The sequence below is a fragment of the Harpia harpyja genome, chromosome W (assembly GCF_026419915.1).
Source record: "Harpia harpyja isolate bHarHar1 chromosome W, bHarHar1 primary haplotype, whole genome shotgun sequence".
NCBI classification, from domain to species: Eukaryota; Metazoa; Chordata; class Aves; order Accipitriformes; family Accipitridae; genus Harpia; species Harpia harpyja.
This window is the reverse complement of record NC_068968.1, coordinates 13,242,695-13,264,571: the sequence shown is the minus strand read 5'-3', so window position 1 is coordinate 13,264,571 and position 21,877 is coordinate 13,242,695. Positions and strand designations below refer to the sequence as shown.

General features: G+C 50.5%; 1 protein-coding gene across 1 annotated transcript; it reads left to right on the top strand.

The window, feature by feature from the left end:
- The first annotated feature begins 18,218 nt into the window (after window positions 1–18,218).
- LOC128136054 (forkhead box protein D1-like) lies at window positions 18,219–19,376 on the top strand. The gene is given in 3 exon segments (XM_052775145.1): window positions 18,219–19,015; window positions 19,017–19,222; window positions 19,225–19,376. Coding segments are annotated over 3 exon segments (1,155 nt in total).
- Window positions 19,377–21,877: the final 2,501 nt, after the last annotated feature.

The window sequence follows — 21,877 nt, the reverse complement described above, 5'->3', positions numbered from 1 at the left end:
TTTGTCTGTCCCATGACCTTCACGTGGTCAACACCAGAAACCAGTATCTTATCTCAAAGACTACAGTTTCCATGAGAATGGTAGCCTCCACATTCCTCCATGCTTGGCTTCAGCCCATTTCCTCTCCTGGATGCCTCAGTGGCCTGGTAATCGTCCTTATGGACGGAGGAATGTCCTGCTTAGACAGGCCATCTCCGAGACAAAGGGCTCGAGATAAACAGTTCACAGTTCAGTCCAACAATCCTAGAGATGAATGGCTTCAGGTGACAGTCCAGTCTCTCACACCATACAATCTTTGAGACAAACAGATCAAGGTAACAGTTCAGTCTCTCACACTGTCTCTTCTACCTCTTTTCCTCCGGCATGTCTCTTTTCCCTGGTTTCCCTCTCCTCCGTGAACTCTCCCTTTTCCCTCTTTACCCTCGCCTGTCTCTTTTCCCTGGTTTTCCTCTTTGCCCTTGCCTGTCTACTTTACTTCTTTTCCCTGTTTTCCATCAACTCTTTTCCCTCGCCTGTCTCTTTTACCTCTTTTCCCTCTTTTCCATTAACGCTCTGTTTTCCCTCTTTTCTCTTGCTTGTCTCTTTTACCTCTTTCCCCACTCCCCACGCCTTTTTTCCCTGTTTTCCCTCTTTTCCATGTACTCCCTCTTTTCCCTGTTTCCCCTTGCCTGTCTCTTTTCCCTCTTTTCCCTGTTTACCATCATCTCTCTCTGTTCCCTCTTTTCCCTCGCCTCTCTCTTTTCCTTCTTTTTCCCTCGCATGTCTCTTACCTCTTTTCCCTCACCTGTCTCTTTTACCTCTTTTCCCTGACCTGTCTCTTTTCCTTGGTTTTCCTTTTTTCCCTCAACTCTCTCTTTTCCCAAATTTCTCCTTAACTCTCGCTTTTCCCTGGTTTTCCTCTTTTCCATCACCTCTCTCTTTTCCCTCGTTTTCCCCCCACCAGGCAAGGCAAAAGGCAATGCAAAACGCAAGGCAAGAGAATGCAAAAGGCCAGGCAAGGCAAAAGGCAAGGCAACTGCCAAGGGAAGGTAAAAGGCACGGCAAGGCAAAAGACGAGGCGAGGCAAAGCAAGGGGCAAGGCAAGGCAAAAGGCAAGGAAATGTGAAAGGAAAAGCAAGGCAAGGCAGAAGGCAAGGAAAGGCAAGGCAAGGGGCAAGGCAAAGCATGGCAAAATGCAAGGAAAGGCAAGACAACAAAAGGCAAAAGACAATCGAAGACAGGATGCAAGGCAAGGCACGGCAAAAGGAAAGGCAAGGCATGGCAAAAGGTAAGACAAGGCCAAAGGGTAGGCAAAAGGCAAGGCAAATGCAAAGACAAGGCAAAAGGCAAGGCAAGGCAAGGCAAAAGGCATGGCAAAAGGCAAGGCAAAGCAAAAGCTAAGGCAAAAGACAATGTAAAAGGCAGCACAAAACGCAAGGCACGACAAGGCAAAAGGCAAGGCAAGGCAAAGGCAAGGCAAGATGCAAGGCAGGAAAAGACAAGGCAAGTGTCAAGGAAAAACAAGGCAAGTTAAAGGCAAGGCAAGGAAAGGAAAGAGGCAAGGCAAAGGCAAGGCAAGGCAAAGGCAAGGCAAAGCAAAGGCAAGGCAAAATGCAAGACAAGGAAAAGGCAAGGCAAAGCAAAAGGCAGGGGAAAAGGCAAGGCAAGGCAAATGCAAAGGCAAGGCAAAAGGCAAGGCAAGGCAAAAGGCAAGACAATGCAAATGTCAAGGCAAAACGCAAGGGAACAGGCAAAGCAAGGCAAGGCAAAAAGCAGGGCAAGGCAAGGCAAGGCAAAAGGGAAGGCAAAAGGGAAGGCAAAAGGCAAGGCAAGGCAAGGCAACTGGCAAGGCAAGGCAAACCAAGGCAAAAGTCAAGGCAAAAAGCAAGGCAAAAGGCAAGGTCAGGCAAGGCAAGGCATGGCAAAAGGCAAGGCAAGGCAAAAGACAAGTCAAGGCAAGTCGCAATGAAAGGCAAGGCAAGGCAAGGCAAAGTGAAAGTCAAGCCAAACATCAAGGCATGGAAAGGCACGGCAAGGCAAGGCAAAAGGCAGGGGAAAAGCCAAGGCAGGGCAAAAGAAAAGGCAAGGTAGGATGCAAGGCAAGGAAAATGCAAAGGCAAGGCAAAGCAAAGGCAATGCAAAAGGCGAGGCAAGGCAAAAGGCAAGCCATGAAAAGGCAAAAGGCAAGGCAAGGCAAAAGGTGAGGCAAAGGCAAGGCAAGAAGCAAGGCAAGAAAAGACAAGGCAAATGTCAAGTAAAATCAAAAGGCAAGTTAAAGGCAAGGAAAGGAAACAGGCAAGGCAAAGGCAAGGCAAAACGCAAGGCAAGGCAAAAGTCAGGGGAAAATGCAATGGAAATGCAATCCAAAAGGCAATGCAAGACGAAGGCAAGGCAAGGTAAAAGGCAAGGCAAAAGCCAAGGCAAAGGCAAGGCAAAAGACAAGGCAAGGCAAAAGGCAAGACAATGCAAATGTCAAGGCAATAGGCAAGGCAAAATGCAAGGCAAGGCAAGGCAAGGCAAAAGGCAAGGCAAAAGACAAAGCGAAAGGCAAGGCAAGGCAAGAGGCAAGGCAAGGCAAGAAAAAGGGCAAGGCAAAGCAGGATGCAGGCAAGGCAAGGGAAAATGCAAGTAAAGGCAAAAGACAAGGCAAAACACAAGGCAAGGCAAAAGGCAAGGCAAGCCAAGGCAAACGGCAAGGCAAGGCAAGGCAAAGGGCATGGCAAAGGCATGGAAGAAGGCAAGGAAAAAGACAAGGCAAGACAAAAAAACAAAGCAAAAGGCAAGGCAAAGGCCAAATGCAAGGAAAAAGGCAAGGAAAGGCAAGGCAAAAGGCAAGTGAAGAGGCAAGGCAAGAGAAGGTGCAAGGCAAGGCAAGGCAAAAGGAAAGGACAGGCAAAGCAAGAGGCAAGATAAGGCAAAGCCAAAGTAAGAGAAGACCATAGGGAAGGCAAAAGGCAAGGCAAGGCAAAAAGCAAGGCAAAAGTCAAAGTAAGACAAGGAAAAAGGCAAGGCGAGGCAAGCCAAGGGAAAAGACAAGGCAAGGCAAGGCAAGGAAAGGCAAAAAACAAGTTAAGGCATGATGAAATGCAAGGCAAGGCAAGGCAAAAGGCAAGGCAACAGGCAAGAAAAAAGGCAAGGCAAGGCAAAATGCAAGACAAGGCAAAAGGTAAGGCATGGCAATGCAAAGCAAAAGACAAGGCAAGGCAGGACGCAAGGCAAGGCAAGGCGAATGCAAAGGCAAGCAAAGCAAAGTCAACGCAAAAGGCAAGGCAAAAGGCAAGGCAAAAGTCATGGAAAAACAAAAGCAAGGCAAAGGCAAGGAGAGGCAAGGCAAGGCAAAAGTCAAGGCAATGCAAAAGGCAAGGCAAGGTGCAAGGCAAAGGCAAGGCAAGGCAAAAGATAAGGTGAATGGCAAGGCAGGACAAAAGGCAAGGCAAAGGCAAGGCAAGGCAAAGGTGAGGCAGAAGGCAAGGCAAAAGGCAAGGCAAGACAAAAGGTAAGGCAAGGCAAGCAAATGGAAAGGCAAGGCAAATGCAAAGGCAAGGCAAGGCAAATGCAAAGGCAAGGCAAAAGTCAAGGCAAGGCAAAAGGCAAGACAAGGGAAGGCAAGGCAATAGGCAAGGCAAGGCAAAAGGCAAGGCAAAAGGCAAAGCAAAAGGCAAAGCAAAAGGCAAGGCAAATGTCAAGGCAAAAGGCAAGGGAAGGCAAACGCCAAGGGAAGGCAAAATGCAAGGCAAGGCAATGCAAAAGGCAAGGCAAGGTGCAAGGTGCAAGGCAAGGCAAGGCAAAAGGTAAAGAGAGGTAAAGCAAGGCAAGGCAAAAGGCAAGGAAAGGCAAGGCAAGATAAGGCAAAAAAGACAATCAAAGACAGGATGCAAGGTAAGGCAAGGCAATGCAAAAGGAAGGGCAAGGCAATGCAAGAGGCGAGGCAAGGCAAGGCAACAGGTAAGACAAGGTCAAAGTGAAGAAAAAAGGCAAGGTAAAATGCAAGGCAAATGCAAAGACTAGGCAAAAGGCAAGGCAAGGCAAAGGCAAGGGAAGGACAAGGCAAAGGCAAGGCAAGGCCAATGCAAAGGCAAGGCTAAAGGCGAGACAAGGAAAAAGGCATGGTGAAAGGCAAGGCAAGGCAAAGCAAAGGCAAAAGCAAGGTAAATGCAAAGGCAAGGCAAAAGTCAAGGAAAGGCAAAAGGCAAGACAACGCATGGCAAGGCAAAAGGTAAGGCAAGGCAAGGCAAAAGTCAATGCAAAAAGCAAGGCAAAAGTCAACATCAGTGAAGGCAAAAGACAAGGCCAGGCAAGGAAAGGCATGGAAAAAGGCAAGGCAATGCAAGGAAAAAGACAAGTCAAGGCAGGACGCAATGCAAGGCAAGGCAAGGCAAAAGGCAAGGCAAGGCAAGGAAAAAGGCAAGGCAACAAGCAAGGAAAAAAAGGCAAGGAAGGCAAAATGCATGACAAGCCAAACATCAAGGCAAGGCAAGGCATGGCAAACCAAGGCAAAAGGCAAGGTAGAAGGGAAGGCAAGGCAAAAGACAAGGCAAGGCAAAGCAAGGCAAATGCAAAGGCAAGGCAAAGCAAAGGCAAGGCAAGCCCAGGCAAAACGCAAGGCAAGGCAACAGGCAAGGCAAGGCAACAGGCAAGGCAAGGCAAGGCAAGGCAAAGTAAGGCAAGGCATGGCAAAAGCCAATGCAAGGCAAAAGCAAGGCAAGGCAAGGCAAAGCAAGGCAAAACGCAAAGCAAAGCAAGGCAAAATGCAAGGAAAGGCAAGGCAAAAGGAAAGTCAAGGCAAGGCAACAGGCAAAGCAAGTAAAGGCAAGGCAAAAGGTAAGGCAAGGCCAACGGGAAGGTGTGAGACACTGAATTGTTACCTTGATCTGTTTGTCTCAAAGATTGTTAGGTGTGAGAGACTGGACTGTCACCTGAAGCCATTCATCTCTAGGATTGTTGGACTGAACTGTGAACTGTTTATCTCGAGCCCTTTGTCTCGGAGATGGCCTGTCTAAGCAGGACATTCCTCCGTCCATAAGGACGATTACTAGGCCACTGAGGCATCCAGGAGAGGAAACGGGCTGAAGCCGACAAGCATGCAAGAATGTGGAGGCTACCATTCTCATGGAAACTGTAGTCTTTGAGATAAGATACTGGTTTCTGGTGTTGACCACGCGAAGGTCATGGGACAGACAAAACCTGCAGCGCGTGAACAATACGTATGTGCATGCATCATCGAACTATGCCCTATAAGAAACCGTGGAGACAAGCCGTGGTGTGCACCCACCACCGAAGAATTGAAGACTGAGGACCAACGGGACGCCGCTGGATCCATGGTGGCGACTATCCTTGCAACTCTATCCCGACTGCTTGCTTGCTTTCTGCCTTTTCTTCCATTCTATCCTATCGCTACTATTTTCCACTTTTGATAGTTTTGATAATAAAAACTCTTTTGGGTATACGGCATTTGACCTCGTTTGTGTCTTAATCTCGCACATACCGATCATATACGGGATCATATCGATATGGGATCATATCGAAACCTTCCCCGACATTGGATCGGGACATTTAAATTGGCGTCACGGACAGGATCCCTTGAGATGAGAGTGCTGTCCTGTTTCCCAAATACGTGAGACCTCTCAGGAACGTAAGGGGTGCAGGTTTGTGTTGTGTTGTGTTTGAAACTTTACGTGCTGCCTTCCTAAGGCGACTGCTTCCCCACTTCTTTGTATAAGATGAGTGATAGTAAAATTGCCCCTTTAGGGAAAGAAGTTTTGTTTGATTTTTTAGAAAAACATAAAGCGCGACCCTCTGTGCCTGGGGTAGACTAGGCTCAGGGAAATTGGTATAATCTGCAGAGCGTTGTTGATCGGATGGTCACTTTACAGGAAGACGCTAGAGTGCGGTCAGGGAAAGGAAAAGCAATTGTCTGTGCCGTTCTCGGTGCCAGTCTGGCCACAGCAGTGGAGGATAGGGATTGCCACCTCACTGCAGAATCTCAAATTATTGAATCCCTCCAAAATCTTGTTCAGTCCCTTCTGGGACAAGTGGCAGGATTAAAAGCACAACTTGAAGCAGAAAAGAACCAAGTGAAACATATGCAAATTGCTCTTAAGGAGCAGCTCCTTGTGGATACTGTCCGTGAGGAAATTCCACCAAGATCAAAAATTGGCTACCCCTTTAAGGACCTGCAGGCAGCAAAAGAGAAAGCAGAGAAGTTGGAGCTGCCTTCATTGCGACCCTTAGTCAAAACTGAATATATTTATGATGATGAGCAGGACCAGTTCCCCCAAGTTACAACTAAAGAGGTCCCCTATACTGCCACTGAGTTGGCAAAACTAAAAAAAAGAATTTGGCCGAACCCCTAAGCAGTCAGAAACGGAGTATGTGTGGAGAGTATCATTGTCGGGGGGGGAACCAGATTCTGTTAAGTGAAAAGGAGGCAGAAGGGTATTGGGAACCGGGAGTGTTTTTAACTACTGGGGGTTACCATGCCCCCTGGTCTTTAACCCAAGGGGCAGCCTATTGGGCGGGGGGTTTGAACCCCTTGGAGAGGGGGGATCCCCTCGCGATTAGGGGGACTGTTGATCAATTAGTGGAGAGTGTGCAAAAGGCAGCTTGTCTGCAGATGATGTATGATCGAATATTGGAGTCTACACAGGAGTCCCCGATGACGACGCAAAGGCAAGGCAAGGCAAGGCAAGGCAAGAGGCAAGGGTAAGGCAAAAGGCAAGGCAAGGCAAGGCAAAATGCAAGGCAAGGCAAAAGGCAAGGCAGGGCAAGGCAAAGGGAAGGCAAGGCAGGGCAAGGCAAAGGGAAGGCAAGGCAAGCCAAGGCATAGGCAAGGCAAAAGGCAAGGCAAAAGGCATGGCAAGCCAAAAGGCAAGGCAAGGCAAATGGAAATGCAAAACGCAAGGCAAAGGCATGGCAAGGAAGAGGAAAAGGCAAGGAAGAGGCAAGAGGTAAGGGGAGGCAAGAAAAAAGACAAAGGCAAGGGCAGGGCAAGCTAAAATGCAAGGCAAGGGAAAAGGCAAGGGGAGGGAAAAGGCAAGGCAAGGCAAAAGACATAGCAAAAGGCAAGGCAAGGCAAAAGACATGACAAAAGGAAGGCGAAGGCAAAAGCAAGAAAAGGCAAAAGCGAAGGCAAGGCAAAAGGTAAGGCAAGGCATGGCAAGGCAAAAGAAAAGGCAAGGCAGGATGCAAGGCAAGGCAAAGCAAAAACAAGGCAATGGAAGGAAAAAGGCAAGGCAAAAGACAAGGCGAAAGGCAAGGCATGGCAAAAGCAAGGTAAAAGGCAAGGCAAGGTAAGGCAAAAGGCAAGGCAAAAGTTAAGGCAATTCAAAAGACAAGGCAGGGCCAAAGGAAAGGCAAGGCAAGGCAAGGCAAAAGATAAGTCAACGTACGATGCAAGGCAAAAGGTAAGGCAAGGCTAGGCAAAAGGCACGGCAAGGAAAAACTCAAGGCAAAAGGCAAGGCAAGACGCAAGGCAAGGCAAGGCAAAAAGCAAGGGAAAAGGCAATGCAAAAGGCAAGGCAAGGCAAAAGGAAAGGCAAGGCGAAAGGCAAAGGAAAGGCAAGGTAAGGCAAGGCAAGACGAATGCAAAGGAAAGGCAAAAACTCAGGGCAAAGAAAAAGGTAAGGCAAGGCAAAAGGCAAGGCAAAAGGCAAAGGCAACACAAAGCTAAGGCCAAAGGAAAGGCAAAGGCAAGGCAAAATGCAATGCAGAAGGAAAGGAAAGGCGAGTCAATGCAAAAGACAAGTCAAGGCATGATGTAATGCAATGCAAGGCAAAAGGCAAGGCAAGGCAAAAGGCAAGGCAAGGCAAAGGCAAGGCAAGGCAAAAGGTAAGGCAAGGCAAGGCAAGAAAAGGCAAAGGCAGGGCAAGAAGAAGGCTATGCTAAATGCAAGGCAAAATGCTATGCAAATGTGAAGGCAAAGGCAAAAGGCAAGGCAAATGGCAAGGCAAAGGCAAGGTAAAAGGCAAGGCGAGGCAGAAGAAAAGGCAAAAGGTAAGGCGAGGCACAAGGCATGGCAAGGCAAACACAAGGCAAGGCAAAGGCAAAGGCAAGGGAACATAAAGGCAAGGCAAAAGGTAAGGCAAAGCACTGCAAGGGAAAAGGCAAGGCAAGCCAAAGGCAAGGCAAGGCAAAGGCAAGGCAAGGCAAAGGCATGGCAAGGCAAAACGCAAGGAAAATGTGAAGGCAAAAGGCAAGGTAAGGCAAGGCAAATGCAAGGCAAAAGGCAAGGCGAGGCAAAAGGCAAGGAGAGGCAAGGAAAAGGCAAGGCAAGGAAAAAAGCAATGCAAGGTAAACGGCAAGGCAAAGTAAAAGTCAAGGCTAAAGTGAAGGCAAGAGGCAAGGCAAGGCAAGGCAAAAGGCAAGGCTAGGCAAGGCAAAAGGCAAAAGGCAAGGCAAGGAAAGGCAAAGGCAAGGCAAGACAAAAGGTAAGGCAAGGGAAAGCAAATGCAAAGGCAAGGCAAAAACTCAGGGCAAGGAAAAAGGTAAGGCAAGGCAAAAGTCACGGCAAGGCAAAAGTCAAGGCAAAAGGCAAGGCAAAAGCCAAGGCGAGGCAAAAGAAAAGGCAAAAGACAAGGCGAGGCACAAGGTATAGCAAAGGCAAGGGAACGGCAAGGCAAGGCAAAAGGCAAGGCAAGGCAAAAGTCCAATGGCAAGGCAAAGGCAAGGCAAAGGCAAGGCAAGGCAACGCAAAGGCAAAGCAAGGCAAGGCAAAATGCAAGGTAACGCAAAGGCAAGGCAGAGGCAAGACACATTCAAAGGCAAGGCAAAATCTCAGGGCAAGGCAAAAGACACGGCAAGGAAAAACTCAAGGCAAAAGGCAAGGCAAGACGCAAGGCAAGGCAAGGCAAAAAGCAAGGCAAACACAAGGCAAGGCAAAAGGCAATGCAAACGGCAATGGAAAAGGCAACGGAAGGCAAGGGAAAACGCAAGGCAAGGCAAAAGAAAAAGCAAAAGGCAAGGCAAGGCAAAAGGAAAGGAAAGGCAAGGCAAAAGAGAGGTCGAGGCAGGAAGCAAGGCAAGGCAAGGCAAGGCAAGGGGAATGACAACGCGAAAGGCAAGGCAAGGCACGGCAAGGCAAAAGACAATTCCAGACAGGATGCAAGGCAAGGGAAGGAACGGCAAAAGGCAAGGGAAAGGAAGGCAAGGCAAGGCAATAGGCAAGGCAAGGCCTAAGGGTAGGCAAAAGGCAAGGCAATATGAAATGCTAAAGGCAAGGCAAAAGGCAAGGCAAGAGGCAAGGCAAGGCAAAAGGCAAGGAGAAAGGCAAGGAGAAAGGCAAGGCAAGGCAAAAGGCAAGGCATGGCAAGGCAGGAGGCAAGGCAAGGAAAAAGGCGAGGCAAATGCCAATGCAAAAGGCAAGGCAAGGCAAGGCAAAAGTCAAGTCAACATAGGATGCAAGGAAAGGCAAGGCAATGCAAAAGATAAGGCAACTGCAAAAGCGAGGCAAAAGGGAAGGCAAAGGCAAAAGGCAAGACAAAAGGCAAAGCAAAAGGCAAGGCAAGGCAAAACAAAAGGCAAGGCAAAACAAAAGACAAGGCAAGGCAAAAGACAAGTCAAGGAAGGGCGCAGGATAAAAGATAAGGCAAAAGGCAATGTAAGGCAAGGCAAATGGCAAGGCAAAGGCAAGGCAAGGGCAAGGCAAAGACAAGGCAAAATGCAACACAAAAGGAAAGGAACGGCGAGTCAACGCAAAAGACAAGTCAAGGCATGACGGGATGCAAGGCAATGCAAGGCAAAAGGCAAGGCAACAGGCAAGGTGAAAGGCAAAGGCAAGGCAAGGCAAGGCAAAAGGTAAGGCAAGTGTGATGGGTTAACCCTGGCTGGACGCCAGGTGCCCACCAAAGCCACTCTATCACTCCCCCTCCTCAGCTGGACAGGGGAGAGAAAATATAACAGAGAGCTTGTGGGTCAAGATAAGGACAGGAGAGATCACTCACCAATTACCGTCATGGGAAAAACAGACTCAGCTTGGGGAAAATTAACTCAATTTATTACAAATCAACCAGAGTAGGGTAATGAGAAATAAAACCAAATCTCAGAACACCTTCCCTCCACCCCTCCCTTCTTCCCGGGCACAACTTCACTCCTGGATTCTCTACCAACCCCCCAGCGGCACAGGGGGACCGGGATGGGGTTTACGGTCAGTTCATCACACGTTATTTTCTGCCGCTTCATCCTCCTCAGGAGGAGGACTCATCACACTCTTCCCCTGCTCCAGCATGGGGTCCCACCCACGGGAGACAGTCCTCCACGAACTTCTCCAACGTGGGTCCTTCCCATGGGCTGCAGTTCTTCACGAACTGCTCCAGCATGGGTCCTTTCCATGGTGTGCAGTCCTTCAGGCACAGACTGCTCCAGCGTGGGCCCCCCACGGGGTCACAAGTCCTGCCAGAAAACCTGCTCTGTGGGCTCCTCTCTCCACAGATCCGCAGGTCCTGCCAGGAGCCTGCTCCAGCGCGGGGTTCCCACGGGGTCACAGCTTCCTTCAGGAACCCACCTGCTCCGGCGTGGGGTCCTCCACGGGCTGCAGGTGGGTATCTGCTCCACCATGGACCTCCATGGACTGCAGGGGGGCAGCCTGTCTCACCATGGTCTTCGCCACGGGCTGCAGGGGAATCTCTGCTCCGGTGCCTGGAGCATCTCCTCCCCCTCCTTCTTCACTGACCTTGGTGTCTGCAGGGTTGTTTCTCTTACATGTTCTCACTCCTCTCTCCGGCTGCCGAATACTGTCTGTCCCAACTTTTTTCCTTCTTAAAAATGTTATCACAGAGGCGTTACCACTACCGCTGATTGGCTCGGCCTTGGCCGGCGGCGGGTCCGTCTTAGAGCCGGCTGGTATGGGCTCTCTCGAAGACGGGGAAGCTTCCAGCAGCTTCTTACAGAAGCCACCCCTGTAACCCCCCCCCCCACCAAAACCTTGCCACACAAAGCCAATACAGCAAGGCAAGGCAAGGCAAGGCAAAAGGCAAGGCAAAAGGCAAGGCAAGGGAAAAGGCAAAGCGAAATACAAAGCAAGGATAAAGGCACGGCAAGGCAAGACAAGTCAAAAGCAAGGCAAGGCAAGGCAAAAGGCAAGGCAAGGAAAAAGGCAAGGCAAAGGCAAAGGCAAGGCAAGGCAGAGCAAGGCAAGGAAAAAAGCAAGGGAAAGGCAAGGCAAGGAAAAATGCAATGCAAGGCAAAATGCAAGGCAAAGTAAAAGTCAAGGCTAGAGGCAAGGTGAGGCAAGGCAAAAGGTAAGGTAAGGCAAAGCAAAAGGCAAGGCAAGGCAAGGCAAAAGGCACCGCAAGGCAAAAGGCAAGGCAAGGCAAAAGGCAAGGCAAGGAAGGGCGCAAGGCAAAAGATAAGGCAAGGCAAAAGGCAAGGCAAGGAAGGGCGCAAGGCAAAAGATAAGGCAAAACGCAAGGTAAGGCAAGGCAAATGGCAAGGCAAAGGCAAGGCCAACGCAAGGCAAAGGCAAGGCAAAATTCAAGGCAGAAGGAAAGGAACGGCGAGTCAACGCAAAAGACAAGTCAAGGCATAACACGATGCAACGCAATGCAAGGCAAAAGGTAAGGCAAGGCAAAAGGTAAGGCAAGGCAAAAGACAAGGCAAAAGGCAAGTCAAGGCAGGATGCAAGACAATGCAAGGCAAAAGGCAAGGCAAGGTAAAAAGCGAGGTAAAGGCAAAAGGCAAGGGAAGGCTAGGCAAAAGTCAAGGCAAGGCAAAAGACAAGACAAGGCAAAAGAAAATGCAAGGAAAGGAAAATGACAAGGCAAAGGTCAAGGCAATGCAAAGGCAAGGCAAAGGCAAAGGCAAAAGGCATGGCAATGCAAAAGCCAAGGCAAGGCAAGAGGCAAGGCAAAAGACAAGGCAAGGCAAAAGACATGGCAAGACAAGACAAAAGACAAGGCAAGGCAAGGCAAAGGCAAAGGCAAAGGCAAGGCAAGGCAAAGGAAAGGCAAAGGCAAAGGCAAAAGGCATGGCAATGCAAAAGCCAAGGCAAGACAAGACAAAAGACAAGGCAAGGCAAGGCAAAGGAAAGGCAAGGCAAAGGAAAGGCAAGGCTCAGCAAATGCAAGGCAATGGCAAGGCAAGGGAAGGCAAAAAGCAAGGCAAGGCAAAGGCATGGGAAGGCAAGGTCAAGACAAGGCAAAGGAATGGCAAGCCAAGGCATAGGCAAGGCAAAAGGAATGTCAAGGCAAAAGGCAAGGTAAGGCAAGGTAAAAGGCAAGACAAAGGAAAAGGCAAAGCAAGTCAAAAGGCACGGCACGGCAAGGCAAAAGACAAGGCAAAAGGCAAGGCAAGGCAAAAGAAGGCAAAAGACAAGGTAAGGCAAGGCAAAAGAGAAGGCAAAAGGCAGGGCAAAAGGCAATGCAAGGCAAAAGGCAAGGCAAAAGGCACGGCAAGGCAAAAGGCAAGCAAAAGGCAAGGCAAGGCAAAGGCAAGGCAAAAGGCAAGTCAAGGCAGATCGCAAGGCAAGGCAAGGCAAAAGACAAGGCGAAAGGCAAAAAGTAAGGCATGGCGAGGCAAGGCAAAATGCAAGGGAAGGCAAGACAAAAGCCAAGGCAAGGCAAAAGCCAAGACAAAAGGCAAGGCAAAGGCAAAGGCAAGGCAAGGCAAAGGCAAGGCAAGGCTCAGCAAATGCAAGGCAAAGGCAAGGCAAAAAGCAAGGCAAGTCAAAAAGCAAGGCAAGGCAAGGCAAAGGAAAGGCAAGCCAAGGCATAGGCAAGGCAAAAGGCAAGGCAATGCAAGACAAGGCCCTCTAGTCAGTTCAGTAGAAGCAGAATGTAGGAGCTGAACCTCTGGCCTTTTCTGTTTGTGTTTGTTATTTTATAGCTGACTTGTAGCCGATATTCTTGTATTCTATATCAGAAGGTACTTAAGATTTTAAGTAGCCCTTACAGCAAGTGATCTCGGGTATAGTTTTCATAACATATTATAAGCCTCTCCAGTAGGCTTAAGGGAAGTGTTACCTTCCCCCTGAACTACACATCAAGGGAAGAGTGGGGGGGATAAACGTGCAAAAATGTGGGGCTAAACTGGTGGTCACTGTGATACTGGACAATGGAGGCCACAGCTATGGCTGCAATGGTCCCTGTCATGGACACCACCATCCTATTATGGAGCCATTGCTGGAGGATTTTTTCTTTCCATGAAGCCAGCAGTGCAGAATCCAGTCCAATCTTTGGCCCAAGGAACTACATTGATAGAAAATGAAAATTATTCAGGAAATGGTTTTATTTCAGTAATGGAAAGTCTGGTTCTGCAGGTAAGACTCGGATCTGGGTGTGGAGATGTATGAAGCTGTGCAAAAAAAAAAGCGCGGCCTTTGAGGTTGGAGTTTTGCAAGGTGTGGCAGGCCTAAAGTGGGCTCTTCAGCTTCAGCACGTATAGCTGGTGGCTAGGCTCTACCTCATTTTCCACAGGCTGCACCTAGCCAAACATTCAACAAATCACCCAGGGATGCACACCACCACCAGGCACCTGAGCTGTGTAGTGCTGGAGAAGGCTCTGGCATCCTGCTGCACGGTCAGGGACAGCCCCGAAAAACCCACAGGACCTCAGCCAGTGTGCCAGCGTGGCTGCATGAAAGTGCCCTAAACTGTGCCCAGGGTGGTCTTTGATTTTGAATAAAGGGCTGGGGGGGTTCTGTAGGGTCATCTATCCCTTGTCCCAACATGGGCTCCTGGGTGCTCTGCTCAAGCACAGGCACCCCAGCTGTAGGAAGGGTGTGTGCCCCAGGGTGCTGCAGGGGTCCTGAGGGGCAATGTCCCCCAGAGCCCATCACAGGGAGATGATGGTGGGTCCACCCAGGCTGGCTCCTGCCCACAGTCCCTGGAGGCACCATCTGAGCCAGGATGCCCTGGCTTGCTGGGGTCTCTGGGCACCTCCAGCAGCGGAGAGCTGCCAAAATACCCAACCCCTTCTCAGGTTTGGATCTGGGAGACTAGGCTTGGGGGGAAGCTCCTGTCCTCACTACCCTGCAGGAGCTGTGGCCACCAGGGGCCCAGCCTTGGTGCCAGGGAGGGGCACATGCTTGGGTAAAGGGCAGGAGCCACCAGGACTGCTTGTATGGATTACGAGAGTGGTTTGATCCCATGCATGCACCATGCTGATAAAATGTGGGATGTTCTGTATATGCATGCAGGAATTGTGTGTATATTATAAAATTAAAGTTTATAATTAATATTAATAAATCCAAGTAATAAAAAATAAACCCTACCTGCATACCTGTATTTCACATCTCACTTCTCTGTTATTGTGGTTTTAGGTGCATGTGTCCTGGTTTTGGCTGGAATAAAGTGAATTTTCTTTCTAGTAGCTGGTATAGTGCTATGTTTTTGAATTAGGTATGAGAAGAATGTTGATAACACTGATGTTTTCAGTTGTTGCTAAGTAATGTTTACACTAAAGTCAAGGATTTTTCAGCTTCTCATGCCCAGCCAGCAAGAAGGCTGGAGGGGCACAAGAAGTTGGGAGGGGACACAGCCAGGGCACCTGACCCAAAGTGGCCAACGGGGTATTCCATACCATGTGACATCACATCTAGTATATAAACTGGGGGGAGTGGGGGCAGGGGGATCGCTGCTCGGGGACTAACTGGGCGTCGGTCGGCGGGTGGTGAGCAATTGCATTGTGCATCACTTGTTTTGTATATTCTATTATTATTATTATTATTATTATTATTATTTTCCCTTCCTTTTCTGTCCTATTAAATTGTCTTTATCTCAACCCACGAGTGTTACTTTTTTTTTTTCCGATTCTCTCCCCCATCCCACTTGGTGGGGGGAAGTGAGTGAGTGGCTGCGTGGTGCTTAGTTGCTGGCTGGGGTTAAACCACGACAGCATGTTATGTTACATCATTCACAACAGACAGGAAATCACAGAAGACAGCCCCCGAGGTCCCAGGCCCGTTTCGCGGGTGGGTGTGTGGCCCAAGAGCGGGGAAGCCCCATTTCCCGCTCCCCCGGGGAGGACTGCGGGGCGGTGGAGCCCCGGGGGGGGGGGGTGCGGGGAGAGGTGGTCGGGGCAGTTTCAGCTTTTGCGCTCAGAAAGCGGCCCCATGGCCACTTCTCTGATGGGGGGTTCTCAGGTCCCTCCAAAATGCTGCTGTTCCTTAGGGTCTCGGGGTCCCGCTCAGTCTCCGGGCGGGGTGGTCCTGTCCTTCCCTGGGGCTTCTTTTGTCGGGGGGGCACGCTGGGCACCCTCCCCCGGCACACGGCGGCCCGGAGCCGGCCAACCCGCCTCCGCCTGGCCCTCCTTGCCGGTAGGTGGCATCCCCCGTCCACGGAGAGCATCTCCCGGAACGGAGCAGAGTGGGGCCGGCCGCGGGGCGGGGCGGGGGATGCCGCGCTGCCCCGCGGCCTGGGGACAGGACAAACCCCGCGGCCCCGGCGTCAGCGGGCGGTGGGCGCCGGTATCCTACATCGGGAAACGCGTCTGCCGCCACTCATGGCTGTGCCGCCGCTGCTCGCCTTTCTTCTTTTCTTTCTTTCCCTTTTAAGAAGGCACCTGCCAGGTTGGGAAGGGAACAAGCGGAAGATGCTATGCTGGCAGCACAAAGACAAGTCGCGATCTCCAGGGACACGTAGAGGTTGCGATAACACCAGGTCTTAATTGTCCGCACTGGGGGCTGGCTCAACTGCCCTCTAGAAAGCAAGCCCCCCGGCCTCCCCCGCGGCGACGGGCTAGGGCTTCCAGTACTGCCCAAGTCTGCAAGGGGGTTCCCCATCCCCAGCGAGTGTCCCGCCACCCCTGCTGGCTACGTCCAGGACCCGCGCTCCAGCCAGGGCCCTCCCGGCACACCGGGGCCGCGGTGCTCCCGGGGACCCAGTGCTGCGAAAGAGCCGCCGGTGTCACACGCTCAGTGAAACACCGGTGCGTCCTGTGGGGGTTTTAGCAGGACATCACAGGCATATTCGACTCTGCTGGTTCTGCTTTGTTGGTACAGCAGTTCTTCCCTATAAAATTTTAAACTCCACCGTTCTTCCTATTTAGACCTTGGGTTTTTGTTTTTAAGAAGGTCTTAAATGTCAGGACACATCAGCAAGTACCAGGAGAAGAGCAAGAAAAAAAGAACAGAAAGAGCATAAAAAGGAAAGATACTAGCTCTTTGTAAAGAGGAAAAACCTCTCAGGAAAAGTTCTCTTTCTGCCATCCTTTTAGTAACTTGCCCTAGATCCCAAAACTAATTCAAAAGATCATTTTACTTCCTATGAGCTGTAATTCTCTAGTGATGTTATCAATCTTTCCACAGGAAAAAGTAGTAGCGAGTTACTGGGGTTGGGGGTTCTTTTTTTTTTTTTTTGTAACTTTTGGTGATATTCTCCTGCAGGCACCTTAGTAGTGAACAAAATGTAAATAGGATTATTTGGAAATAGTAGAAAGGATTATGTTGTAAATCCATGAAAGTGGATTTGAAACAGGGTGGCTTGAAGCTTTCAATTAGGACGATATATGGAAAAAGGCATTTCAAGAAAATGGTGTGTTTTAGTTGTTTGAGAAGCGAGATTTAAGAAGTAAGGACGTTAGGCATCACTCTGCCCTTCTCGCGACGATTTCTGTCAGAGCACGAAATGCTCTTCTACTGCTCCAATTCTAATCGGATTCTGATTGTGGGTTATTCTGCCAGAACTAGGAGCGATGGGAATTTTCAAGGCGTTTCTTTTTAAGACCATGGTGATTATATTTATGTCCAAGGTACTTCTTTCCTCTGCGAGCTCTCGCATAAAGGGGGTCCCTGGTCTTCTGCTGTCCTCGTATGTATCACCTGAAACTAGGAACAGGGGAGGCATAATTAGGAAGTAACCCTTTGTGTCGCTTTCTTTGGGTTGTTGCTCCTGTGCTCAAAGCAGAATTGGCATTTTAAAGGCCGGTGGATTGTTTTCCTTTGCATAAGAAAGAAGTAACGCTAATTCTATGTTAGTGTTTCCCATAATGGAGGGAGCTGCTTCTCCCCCGTTAAAAACAATAGCGTACAAATAAACTGTGATATTAGTGGTGTGTTTTGGAGGCGGTTCTTTGAGAGCTTGCGAGGTCGACATCTAGAGATATTTTATTTCATTCTTAAATGAATTAAACTCTGGAGGGGGAAGAGGAAGGAGAAGGGAGAGATGTTTCTATACTATCCTGCGGACAGATGTCTTCATCTGAAGTTTATTAACTCACCACCTCCCTCTCCGGCCGGATTTTTTGGGGGAAAAAACTTTCTTTTAGAGGGCTTTGAGACATGTCCCGCCAAATACTCTTTCTCGCCAAGCCACCTCCCGGCCGACCCCGCCGGCACTCCGGCAGCAGGGCTTTCCCACAGCCTCCGCTTCATGCCGGCCCCATGCCGCCTCCCTCCGAGGAGGGCCGGGTGAGGAAACAGCGACGAGGTGCTGAAATCTCGGCCATAAGGCGCTTTTCTTCCTTCCCACGGGAAGCAGGACCCAGTCCCCGGGGGCAGCCCAGGAAGACGCAGAGCTCCCGGCACTTTGGGACAGACCTACACTTTTTTTTCGGGGGGGGGGGGGGGAGTGTTTTTATTTCCCCCCTTTTCCACTAAAGACGGCCCCGGTCACTCCGCGGCCCAGCACAGCCCATCCTGGTGGGGCGAGGGCAGAGGTCCGAGGTGGGTGACGAGGCTCCCTGCAGGAAGAGGGGGCACGGCGCAACCCGGGACCGCCGCTCGCCCCGCCGCGCTCTGATGCTGGGACCCCTGTGATGGACCCCCTCGGTATAAGGCGGGGAGGAAGGATGCCCTCTCTGGGACTCTGCCACAGTCTTTCCTAAGGCCCGGCAAGCTGCCCACCTCCGCCCTCCCTCCTCACCAGCCTCCTCCTTCTTCTCCCCTCTCCTCCTCCCAGGACTAGGTGCGCTCCCTCCTGCCCTTCATCCATTAATGTCTGGGGCCGAGGTGAGGAGAAAGAAGGGGGAACTGACTTCTAGGCGTGGTGGCACAGCCCCTCCGCCCCCCTCAACCCCAACCAAAAAAAAAAAAAGACAAAAAAAAAAAGGGGGGGGGAGAGAAATTTTAAAAAGCAGAAAAAATACCCCGAAACAAAACCCAAACCAGCCGTCGCGTCCGAGCGGGTGGCAGGAGCGCTTTCGCGGTGCGGCAGCGCTGGGGGCCGGCGCTGCTCTGAGCGGCCCGCCTGCCCGCAGCAGCGGCGACGGGGCGGCTCTCCGTGGAGCGGCGCAGGGGCCTGGCGGCGGCTGGGAGCCCGCCTGCCACACCGCGCCAGCCGCCACCGATGCGCTGCCCCGCCGCCGCGCCATGACCCTAAGCTCTGAGATGTCCGAGGCGTCGATGCTGGCTGAGGAGACGGACATCGATGTGGCAGGCGAGGAGGATGACGAGGAGGACGACAAGGAGCCGCAGCCCTGCCGCTCCTCCTACGCCGAGGACGAGGAGGAAGAAGGCGAGGAGGATGTGGGCGACCTCCACGACAACACTCTGCTACTGCGGTCGCCCGTGCGCAGCGGGGCGGGTGGCGGGGACGGGCCTGGCGGCTTGCGGCCCCCCTTGCGAGGCGGCCTGCAGAAGGCGGCGGCAGCGGGTGGCGGCGGGGCATGCAGCGGTGGCAAGAACAGCCTGGTGAAGCCACCCTACTCTTACATCGCCCTGATCACCATGGCCATCCTGCAGAGCCCCAAGAAGCGGCTGATGCTGAGCGAGCTCTGCGAGTTCATCAGCGGGCGCTTCCCCTACTACCAGGAGAAGTTCCCCGCCTGGCAGAACAGCATCCGCCACAACCTCTCCCTCAATGACTGCTTCGTCAAGATCCCCCGGGAGCCTGGCAACCCGGGCAAGGGCAACTACCGGACGCTGGACCCCGAGTCCGCTGACATGTTCGACAACGGGAGTTTCCTGCACCGCCGAAAGCGCTTCAAGCGGCAGCAGCTCCCGTCGCCCGAGTTGCTGCTGCACGCCATGGACCCCATCGCTTTCCTCCCGCAGCCCCCGCCCCAGCCCCCACAGAAGCCGCCCTGCGCCTACGGACCCTACGGCTGCGGCTACGGCCTCCAGCTCCAGCCCTACCATCCCCACTCCACCCTCTTCACCTTCCACCACTCCGCCAGCCCACCAGCCCCCTGCCGCCCCAGGCAGCGTCCCTGAATCGGCGCTGCCCCCCGCCGCTGCGCCGCCGGTGGAGCTGGCACGGATGCCCTTCGGCTACACGCATCCGCTGGGCCCGGCGCTGGCGGCCTCACTGCACGCCGCCAAGCCCGGCAGCGGCGCGGCGCTGGCCCCCTCACTCTTCTCCGTCGAGAGCATCATCAAGGGGGGGCCGGCCCCAGCGTGGGCAGCAGCTGTGCCTCGCAGTTGGCCGCGGCGCCAGGCCTGGACCGCTCGCTGGGGAGCGCCGGCAGCGGCTTTCCCACTGCCCTGCCCGCCGTCCCCGGCTTCGTGGCTCAGATCTTTAATAGTTAAGGATTTCGGTGTCTTTCTGAAGGTAGGATCTGGGCTATCTCCTTTCTTCACCTCTCGGATGCCCGACAGACGCCACGAGCAGTGGAGCTGCGGGGTTTGCGCGGTGGGGCTCGGGGGCCGTCCTCCGCGGCCGGCGGGCCGCTCGAATCCTATATTTATGCAAAGCCAGGTCTAGATGCTGCATGGGCAGACGGTCATGCTACTGGCAAGTTACTCATTACTCCTTAAAAAACAAACAAAGCAAAACAAACAAACAAAACCAAACAAAACCCCCACGTCTCTAAACCATTAAAGTTCTGAGATTCTCAGGTCTAGGAGCTTAAAAATAGTAATGTACAGGAAAAAAAAAGCTTGAGGGAGCACAGCAAAGTGATACTTCTTCATTTCAGTACACTTGTCTCATGTACTTTTATAAAAGAAAAGTAACATGTTTACACAGAAGAAAGTCAAGATTATAATTTCTTATTTTAACCTTTGTTTTGTATATATAATAGACTTACGGAGCTTTTATTTTGTACTTTAAGCGTATTCTTTACAAAGAATAGTTAAAAATTACTGGCAAGTATTATTGTACCTTTTTAATGTAAAATTTTTACACATTTTCAAAAATAATTTTTTTTATTTTAAAAAAAAAAACAAAGCAACCAAACCAAAAGACCAAAGGAGCCCAGCCAAACAATTGGCTTCGGACCATTCCTTCCTTAATACTTCTCCCTTCTTTGCAACATTGATGGGGTTTTTTTCGGTATTAATAGCACAATAGACAAGGAATTTTACAGGTTGAAATTTATTATGAATGCATTTGACCGCGAAGAATATCAGAATATGATCTTCACAGTCAAACCATTGTTAGCCCTAGCAGAGAGTGAAGACAAAAAAAAAAAAGAAAAAGGAAGGATAAAAGAGAGAATAAAGAGAAATAGGTCTCTCTCGCGGGAGTAAAGCCCAGTTCTGTAAGGATCCAATCAGGGATTAAAAAGACGTTTTTAAACTATTTTTATACTTTTGGGTGAGTTCTAAATCACAACCGCATCACAGTTTAGTTTCCAAGAGGCCCAAAGGAAAATAATAAGGGGCATGTACTGAACTTCAGAGAGATTTGCCCTAGCCTCTTATGTTTCTATGGCGATAATACGGACATGTGTTTCTACTTTTCAATACATATAATATAAAATGAGCATTGAAATATCCTTGTGTGATGAGCTGATTAAATGCACAAGATATTGAAGTAAGGATAAGTGTACGAATCAAACCATGAAAGAAGCTTTTTTGATTTTGAACTCACATCTTAACATGCATAAGATCGATAGATATTTATTTCATAGTCTAAAATCCTTTTTTAACCAAAAAGTTCGCCTCAAACATTTGGAGCTTAGACATGAAAAGAGAATCGTACATTTTAAGAGTGGTTGCTTGTTATGGAGTAGGAACACTTGCTTTTCAAATCAGAAAGGCGTTTTTCAAATCAGAAAGGCATTTTTCAAATACGACTGTATTTATAACAATTTAGTAGATTCAAGGATAAATCGTGTGAATTTTCCTAAAAGAAAAAAAAAGAGGGATGTCTTTTAGTGTTCTTTGGAATGGGGAGGGAAAGGTTGTGTGGTTACATGCTTTTACATATCAAAGTACCTCGTCGCCTTGGTTTTAAGTATTCTCGTGGATAGAAAAGTGATGCTTTTCTGTTTTGTTTGTAGCAATGCAGGGTTAAAATAATGGTTTTCAATAAGTGGAAAGACTGGACGTATGAACTTTGTTGGGCTCTATTCGCAGTATGCATCTGGAGGGCCTCTTTGGGTGTCCCGGGTCCCTTAGAGGACAACTGCATACAGTCCCACATACATACCTCTTCACTTATTTTCTCCGAGTCCTGCGGGAAGCCGCCTGGTCTCGGCCCCAGGGCCCGGCGGGCCCGGGACCCCGCGCCCCTGCGCTACACGGTACAGCGCGGCCGCGGCGCCGGAACAGGTGCCACCACAAAAGGCGCCAGTCCCACAGCCCTTTGATGGCCTCGCAGCACCGCCGGCCCGCAGCTCCCCATTCGCATGCAAATGGCCCGCGATGCCCCCCCCCCCCGGCTTTCAAGGTGAACAGAGGGGACGTGTAGTCCTCTCAGGGATGGAGCCTAGTTGAACAATCCCTCCAAAATAGGCTGGGCCCTAATAAACAAGCTGGTGGGACAAACAGGATGGTGTCGCCTCCTCCTCCTCCTCCTCCCAACTTCAAAGTGTGGATTCATTAACCCATCTCCTTTTCTCATCATATCCCTGTAGGGCTGAGAGACAATTACTGGAACTAAATTGGGAGGGGATTGCTCTATATGGGGGCTAATGTTTCAAACAGTTCCTCCAGAAGGACCACACAAAAAGAAACTTTTTAGTTTATGGTGCTATTATGCAGAGTTTTAATCTAGGGATAGATTTAGCCAAATGTTATCCATTGGGAATGTAATGAAGCCCTTATGTATTCAGTCGCTTTTTATGCCACACACAGTGTCTCTA